Here is a 9145-nt window from a genome sequence, read left to right on the forward strand (position 1 = left end):
GAGCCTTTAATCCCAACACTCTGGAGGCAGAGGCAGGTAGGTCTCTTGAGTTCAAGGCCAACGTGCTCTACACAAAGAAATGCTGTCTTGAAAAACAAAAGAAAACAAACAAAAATGCAGATCTCTCCAGGTCGCTGAGAGAACAAAGAGTTTCTAAGGAAGAGGAGACTTCTTTAGTATATACAGAACATTAAAGTAAAGGAATTTATAAAGAACTTTGGGGCTGGCCAATTCCAGTTCTCCTTCTCAGTGTTGGAGAGGAATCTTTCAAGGGTCAGGCACAGCTGGAGGCGACATAACTTTGAGCCAGTTCAGACCCATGGGAGCCTGTTGGATTTGAGTCCAGAGAAGCACATGTTACTGTTGCAGTTGCCTTGGTAACTGGGAGGACAGGCAGAACATGGCTTCCCAGTCTTGTAGGGTGCCTCCCCAATCCAGTTGCCCCTAAAAGAGAACAGAAGAGTTAGGAAACAGAAGAGTTTATGACAAATAGCTTTCACAGATTTTCATGTTTCAGCCCCTAGGATTAGCTGCATATGTGACCTTGAGTGTGGCATCTCTGGAAGTCCTGGTGTCTTTCTCTGCAAACCCAGGGGAAGATCTCTTCCCCAGAAGGATGCAGAGAAGAGCAAAAATGCAGCCTGTGCATATGTGCATAGCATTGTGCTTGGCAAACAGTGACATCATCTAAGTTTTGGTATTCTCTTGTTCCTCCCAGTCTCCCTGGAGACTAGGTGCTCTGAACTGGGAATCGGGACTCATTGTCTAATGGTTACAAAGTTTCCTATAGGCTGATGAAAAATGAAAAAAGTTTAAAAGGGATGGGGATGAATGTGGCTCAGTTAGTAGAGATCTTGCCTAGCATGCACAGGGCCCTGGGTTCAGTTCCTAGCACCACATGTAACGGGTTGGGAGGTACACGCTTATAATTCTAGCACTTGAAGGTGGGGGCAGGAGGATTAGATCATCCTTAGCTAATTAATGAGTTAAAAGCCGGTCTGGACAAGAGGAGTCTCAAAGAAGAATAGAGAGAGCAAGATGGCTCAGTAGGTAAAAGCAGCTGCCAAGCCAGGTGATCTGCGTTCAGTCCCCAGGACCCACAGGTAAAAGGAGAGAACCAACTCCAAGAAATTTTCCTCTGACCTCCACATGTGCAGCTCTTTGGGACTTTGTTTTGTTTTGTTTGTTTGTTTGTTTAACCATCTGAGGACAAGTCCTGCTTCCAAAAAAAAAAAAAAAAAAAAAAAAAAAAAAAAAAAAAATGATGGCAAAACTGGGCCGCCATGCTTCCTAATCCCAGCACTGGGGAATCTGAGGCAGAATCTAATCTGCAAGTCCGAGGCCACTCTTGGCTAAGCATCGAGTTCCAGGCCGGTCTGGGATACAGAATGAGATCTGTCTCAAAGCACCAAAGCAGGTCCTTTCTCCTCCTTCTGAAATGAAAATCTGTAATGTTCACGAGCCTGAACACTGCTACTGGAGGGAAACTCTATTGCCATTTCCCTCATAAAGATGGCTCCTGGTCTACTACTGAGTCAGAGAGAGAGTTGAGCATGCTCTTCCACCCAGTGTACCCTCCTATGGGGGCAGGGCTTCTTAGTTGTCTGTTTCTTGGGGTGAGCACAGGGGACTGGCACTGCACCCATGAGAGACTTGCATATGCCTCATAATGGCTGGCATTGGTGTGAAAGACTAGCTTCTTGGTGAAGTATTAGCACAGACATTCAGGGCGGTGACAAATGGGCCAATTCAGGCCACAACCCCCTGCCCTGCCTTTTGGTTTTCTCTTCTCTCTCTCTCTCTCTCTCTCTCTCTCTCTCTCTCTCTCTCTCTCTCTCTCTCTCTCTGGTCTCTTTCTCTCTCCTCGGGTTCAGAAGAAGGATTATTGTCGAAGGCTGTGGCTAAATGGTAGAACATTTGCCTAGCTTGTGCAAGACCTAGTCCCTGCACCAACCAACCAACTAACCGCCTTATCAGGTGACTCTCTTAAAGATTTAAAACCACCATAGAATTGAATAGAAGGAACCCAGGGGAGTACGTACTTAATGGCGTAGTTGCAGACCAGGTACACAGCCTGCTGCCAGGTACTGCCCCACACACTGATGCTGCTACAGGTGTGAACAGCGCATCCCAGCCGACTGGAGGAAGCCCATACCATCTGTAGAAGCACAGAGACAGGCAAGCTGAGACTTGGAACCCTGGGCAGCATGGTTACCGGACCCCATTCTAGTTGACTATATTATATGAAGTCTTATGGTTGGGGACTGGAGGACCAGGGAAGAGGCCAGGTCTGCATCCTCATGCTGTGGGAGATGGCTTGAGGTATTTATTCTGTGATGAAATATGTCTTTCAAAAAAAATCACATTTTACTGAAACCAACAGTAAGGGATATATTTCACATGGTTACACAGTGAAATAGGAGCCCACAACACTACTACAAGAGGTTAAGCACAAACCTTTGAGTCACACTCACTTGAATCGGCTTTGCCTGCTGTGGGATTTTGACTGAGCCTCTAACCCTCTCTGTACCACTGCGCTTCATTGGGAAGAAGGGGGTAATAATTCCCCCATGACTTTGTTGGGTTTTTGTTGTTGTTGTTGTTTGTTTTTTGTTTTCTGAGACTGTGCCTCACTATGTATCCTTGGATAGTCTGGAATATGTAAACAAGGCTGAGTTTGAACTCACAGAGATCTGCCTACCTCTGCCTCCCAAGTGCTGGGCCTAGAGACATGAGTCACCACACCCAGCTAATTTTATCTATTAAGATAGTTGGAACGAGCTGACACGTAGCTCTGCCTTAGAACAAAACAGACAGTAGAAGTCTTGGGAAACAGAAAATTCCCCCCAAATATTTCAGACAAAACAGTGGCAGGATAGAGCGTCTGTAGTGACTTCCGGGGCCCCGAGAGAGTGTGTTTCAATAGCGTTTATCTCAATTCATTGTCCATACAACTTTCCAGGACCGCACACCTCATGTAAAGGAAAAATGCACACACAGGGGATGGAGGCAGTACCTGCGGTCCCAGCACTCAGGAGGCTGAGGCAGGAGGATGGAGAGTTAGGTAGGGACCAACTTAAAGTAGGTAGTGAGCTTGTCTACAAAAAGAGAAACAAAAGAAAGCCCATGGGGCCCAGAGCAGAAGTTCCCATCCCGCCTCCCCCCATCATTCTCTGTCTACTCAGTAGCACTCCCAGCAGACAAGAAGGTACCTGGGTGTAGTGGGAGCAGACAGGACCACTGCACAGCCACGGGCAGTGTGGGGTGCAGTCCCTTGGAGCTGGGAAGGAGTAATGGCGCTTTTCCTCAGACCAAGACTTCACAAGATCTACCACAGAGCGGTACCTAGGGAGGCCGAGGACATGGAAGAAGGTGAGGGAGGATGGAAAAGTCACTGCGTCACCAGCTGGTTTTGTGAGTCACTTCATTTCTCCACCATAGTCCCTATCTGTAAAACAATAGACTGTAGACCGTCAAACTTACCTCACGGTTCTGTTCTGAAGAGCTATGGAGAGCTCTCCTGTCCCTGGCACATAATAAGTGCTCAGTAAAGCTATGCAAAGAGCCAGGTTGTGGGGGCATCTCAGAGCTCATGTTTCCAGGGAAGGAGAGACATGCTGGCTCATCAGACCAACCCAGGAAGCTCTCTGAAGGCTAAAGTACCTGATGGGGTCTGAGGACTTTCCCCATCAGCTAAAGCTGACAATGTCCACAGCCTGAAGAGATCAGGCCACCTCCCAAGCAGCTCTCCCTGGGATGGAGTTTAGAAGCAGTTTAATGCTGTAGCTTGATGGTGTACGGAGCTAAATCACGTGACAGGACACTTCCGGCCCAGTCCCCCCAGACTTAAAAGAGCATGATGTTCCTTTTGTTCTTGGGACTGTTCTGGGGTGTTTCTCTGGTGACTTCTCTGCAGACTGTCTCCGGCCTCTCCTCACCAATTCTCTCAATGGCATCAGCTACTTAACTCTTGATGTCTTTGAACTCACAGAAATCAGCCAGCATCGGCCTTGGCCTCTCTGCCCCTCTGCCCCTCTGCCTCAGTTAAAGATGTTGCCACCACAGCTGGCTCTCCCTGGCTCTCTTATTCCCCTGCTTTAAAAAAGACTACATTTTGGAGCTGGAGAGGATCCAAGTTCAGGGCAGGAGAACACCTGTGGCATATATACACATATACACTTAAATGTAAAATGATCTTTAAAAGATTTTATTCTTATTTTAAATTGTGTGTGTGTGTGTGTGTGTGTGTGTGTGTGTGTGTGTGTGTGTGCACATGAGTGCAGCGTCCAGGGATGCCAATAAAGAGTGTTGGATTTCTCGGAGCTGAAGTCGCAGCTAACTGTGAGCCATCCGATTTGGGTTCTTCCCAAAGCAGTACTCACTCCTAACCGCTGACTCAACCACTCTCTCCAAATAAGCTGTATTTTCTGAAGGGGATTGTGTGTCAGCCTTCCTTTCCCAGACGGCCCATTAGTGTTCTGTCTTACTCTTCATGACTGTATTTAGCGGGTAGGTATAAAACCAAAAGAGCAGTAAGTGGGCCCAGGAGCACTCACTGGCAATATGTGACAGTGCCTCTGATTGTCAACGTAATTTCTCTGTAAGCTCCAGAAGGGCCGGCCATCAGGCAATTTGAGTCAGACGGGGAGAATTTCATAGCAGGAAAAGAGGGTGCGTGAGCCAGGGGAAGGCCATGGTCATCAAATCAGCTCTGCAGGGCTCTGAGGGACCAGGGCCTAGCACTGCCTCCAACCAGCTGCTGACATGCAAAGGTGAGGATGCACCCAGTGGTCCGAGGAGCTGTCAGGACCACCATTGACCCTGCTCAGGTTCTGGCAAACTGGTAGGATAGGGAAGGTCATGCTTTCCTAGTGTCCTTACTCTGTTGAATAAAAATGCACCCTATGGGCATCTCTTAAATGTTGCTTCGTATGTTTGTGTGCACAGGTGCAGACACATATGTCCACGTGGGGCATGCATGTCCTTTTGGAGGCCAGACGTCAACCCCAGGTATCATTTCTTAGATGCAATCTACCTTTGAGACAGGGTCTCTCATTGGCCTAAAATTCGATGATTATGCTAGTCTGCCTAGCCAGTGATCCCCAGGGACCCTTCTGCCTCGATTTCCCCAGTGCAGGGATTGCAGAAACGCACCATTGTGCTCCTCTTTCTCACATGGGTTTTGAGAATTGAACATAGATCGTTGAGGTTGCAAGACAACACTTTATCCAGCTGAGCCTCTCCCTAGCCCTCCACTCCCAGAACCCCTCATCACCTCATTGTGCACATGAGTCTTTCAATCCATCCACACTCTCTGAAGTAGCAAGAGCTCTGATTCGTCCACCCTGTGCTGCCTGTGTTTCCTAACTAGAACGGGTTCCATGTATGCGGAGTTTGTCTGCCCGGTTAATCACAGTATCCACCTCCATGCATAGTGCCTGGGCCCCGAGTAGGCACTCAGGGTACATTCGTCCAGTGACTAAATGAAGAGAGAGGGTAGAGGTTCACTCACCGGCCAGAATGGATGGAGAGATTCTGGCCCACGTACTTCATCAGCTGTGAGGGTCCATGGGCCCAAATACACTGGGTGGCCCAGGCTTCAGCAGACCTGGCCAGCTGTTCATCCCAAACCTGATGAAGGAAAGACCATGAGTTTATCCCAGGGTAAATAACCTCTATGACCATAGTCTGGGGCAGAGATGCCCATTTACCGGGCACTGCGCTTTCTCCACCTCCTGAGACCAATATACCCACTTAGAGATCAGAAAATGGAGGCTAAGACAGACTCCCAGGTCAAGCGCAAATCCTCAGCTGAGCCACGGTCTATGCTCAGTTCTCCGGCTCCGAGTACGATGCTCTTCTTTTTTTTCTCACTAGACCTCAAACTGAAGGCCCTAAGCTTAGTCTGGAATCCCAGAGCATTTATTTAATAGTTATCAGCTGTCCCTCCAGGGACTGAGCCCAGGGTGAAGAGGAATCATTGAGTTTAAGTTCTCAGTATTTTCATTTAAAAACTCAATTCAAGACCTTTTTCCGTTAAAGTATGGGAGCTTGCAAAGAATTAAGATTAAAAATAAAAGCAGAATGTGGTGGGACATATCTTTAATCCTAGTGTTCAGGAGGGAGGGATGGGAAGATCTCTATAAACTGAGGTCAGTCCGGTAAACATAGGAAGCATCAGGCCAGCCAAGGCTGCACAGCAGAGAGACATGTCTCAAAAACAAGCTATCAAAAGAAGGCAACGTAGACCAACCTACATCTTCTGTCGCTCCTGAACTGTCCTCCTATCCAGCTGTATCCATCTCTCCCGGCAGTCCCCAACCCGATATACCTTCTGTACACCCTAGACACACAAATGACTGTGTGTTCTGTTCTACACCCGACTCCTTTCGCTTGACAAGACAGCTCACCCTAATGAGTATTCCACATCGACTCCTATTAGGTCTGGAAATGTAGCTTAGAGGGGAAGACTGCGTAGAGTTCTTTCAGAGGACCTGTGTTTGGTTCCCAGCTTCCATGTAACAACTGACTATAATTCCAGTTCTAGAGAAGCAGATGTGCCTTTCTGTTTAGGGAAAGCCTGGGCTACATGAGGGTAAAGCAGGATTGTAAGACAGGAGAAATTAGGAGACTTGGGAAGAGAGGAGAGCCCCTCCCCCAGGGCCTGGCTAAAGTCTCCCACCAGCTGAGACTTAAGGACTCCAGTACAGCTAACAACATTTCCCACTGCTGACAAGATTTTGTCTCAGAACAAAACAAGCACTGGAGAGAGACGGCTCATCTGTTAATAGCACAGGGGCTGCTCTTCCAGAGGTCCCAGGTTCAGTTCTTAGCTCCCACATGGAGGTTTAGAACCATCTGTAACTCTAGTTCCAGGGGACCCAATGCCTTCTTCCTGCCTCCCTGAATACCGGGCACCTATATGGTGCACAGTCATACATGCAAGCAAAATATTCACACACAAAGATGAATAGGTAAAATACTAACAAAACCCCCAAACCCAGTTTCCTTCTAACTCTGACTCCCTGGAATTCTCTCTGTTAGTAATTGTTCACTCGGCAAATATTGAACAATATTCCTTGGCATCGAGGACTTAGGCTAGCAAGGAAATGAGCTGTCAAACAAACATGACGCACCACAAACCCAGGGCATGTGGGAATGTGGAAAGTGACCAGGCTTTCTTGGCATTTGGAAGGCCCGAGGAGGGAGGGCTGCTTAGTCTCAACCTGATCTGTGGGCATAAGCTACCAAATGAACAAAAAAAAAATGGAGGAGCTGAAGGAAGCCCAAATGTCCCGCCATTGCTGCCACCTGCTGCTGCACTGGTGACCTTCCTCGGCATCCTGGACAGACTAGCCAGCTCGATCTCTGTGTTCTATACCACACGCAATTTGTAAACACCCGTTGGGGCTAGTGCCACCCATACTGCTGGTATGCAATTAAATGTGTCATTTGTTTGGGAACTGGGGGGCCTTCTGTGTGGCAGTTTCAATGTTAATAAATGAATGAATAAGTCAGCAAACAAGTAAATGATGCCTTTCACCCCAACCCCCAGCTCACAGCTATCTATCTGGCTCCTGTCTGGCCCCTTCACAATTACCTCCTGATATGTGATATTAGGACTCTGTATCTTGTTGTGGACTTTAGTTTCTCTTACCTTGCCCCTCTCCCCAAACAGTAGGGTTCTTGAGGGAATAAACCTTGTTCTCTGTGGTACCCAGAAGGCTTAGCAGTGCATCTAAGTAGGAGGTAGGACATAAGAGAACACCGAGAGAGAAGCCCCATTTCCAGTTGTTAGGCAGGTGGGAGTCTTATCAGATAACTCTTTCCCTAGAGAAGTTTCTGTGCTGTCAGCCTATCTCTCCAGGCTTTGGGGACAATGGTCTTCAGGAGGAACTGTGATAGAGTGTATTCCTCCTCCATGCTGAGAGTTTTGGTTTCTGGGAGACTGAGCTGAGAGACACTGGGCTGACTCTTTGAAAAAGACATCCCAGCCTGCGCTGAGGTTCAGCTCCTGGCATTCCGCAGCCCAAGATACCCTGGTGCCGGCCTGTCTTCCTCTGAGGCTGGGAATAAATGGTCTGGGTGTGTCAAGCATCCCCCTCTGCTGAGAGACAATAGCCTGGAAAGCTCCCATCTCTACTCCCTGCAAATCCCCAGTGTGGAGCAAACCTCTTGGATCCCACATTGTGTTATTGGAAACTCCCACCTTAACAACAGGTAGACCTGGCTTGCAATCCAGGCTGGGTGACCTTAGGCAGACCTCTCCTCTGATTCTCAATTCCTTCATTTGGAAAACAGATAAAATGCCCTATTGAAGAAAGAGGGTTCTGTGAAAGGTCCCAAAGTTCTCTACAGATAGTATTTCTCTCTCCCCACCTCCTACCCTAGCCCCATTCACTGAGGATTTACGAAAGGACCTTGCTTTCTGCATCTGAAAAATGGATCACCCTTTCTCAACATTTGCTTGGGCCAGACAGGCAGGCATGATGGTCTAGCTCCTCAAAGCCAGCCACTCCAGGCCACAGCGAACAATCTGGTCTTGGCTGGAAGGTGCACAGGGAAAGCTTGAGACTCACCATATACTCCATGTTGGCAGCAGGTGGGTGTACGCTGGCCCGGATGTGGTTGTGATAATCCAGCAAGGCGCTCATATCCCTGGCAGAAATGTGGCATTTCCGGCGGTGCCGGGGCACCCCCAGGCCAGACAGGGGCCACACGGCTATGTTCTTGGGTCGGCCCTGGACCAGTGTGGTATTGGGCATCCTTAAGGTCCCTACTGTGTGATCCATCCAAAGGAGAACGCCTGCAAGGCCCACGATGCTGGACAGAAGAGGCATAGCTGTCTGGGGATGGTGTACCTGTCTGGTGCAGTTAGAGCTGCTACCTAGAAGAAGTGGGTATAAGAAGCCAAACCCTGAGAACACTCCTTGAGCACTGACAGTCTGGAGAATGCTCCTTGGGAACTTGGAAGAGATCCTTTGACCCAGCTCTCGTCCCGATACTTAATACTTCCTCCTTGCTCCCTGGACCTAGTGGGTTAGGTGATGAGAAATGCCCAGACAGTGGCTAATTCAGACTGGGCTCTGGAGTGGGAAGGTGCCACCACCTCAAAGCCAGGGCTCCGTCCCCATCTGCCCAGGAG

At 48.6% G+C, this 9145-nt stretch overlaps 1 protein-coding gene across 1 annotated transcript; it reads right to left on the bottom strand.

Annotated features, from left to right (window-relative positions):
- Window positions 1-311: 311 nt before the first annotated feature.
- R3HDML (R3H domain containing like) lies at window positions 312-8840 on the bottom strand (the record flags this gene model as incomplete). The annotated part of the gene is made up of 5 exons (XM_080925187.1): window positions 312-444; window positions 2043-2158; window positions 3213-3345; window positions 5513-5631; window positions 8580-8840. The coding sequence occupies 5 exons, from the start codon at window positions 8838-8840 to the stop codon at window positions 312-314; spliced, it is 762 nt and encodes a 253-aa protein (XP_080781313.1).
- Between the last annotated feature and the right edge of the window lie 305 nt (window positions 8841-9145).

This window comes from Micromys minutus (genome assembly GCF_963924665.1).
Source record: "Micromys minutus genome assembly, chromosome: 11".
In the NCBI taxonomy this organism is placed as follows: domain Eukaryota; kingdom Metazoa; phylum Chordata; class Mammalia; order Rodentia; family Muridae; genus Micromys; species Micromys minutus.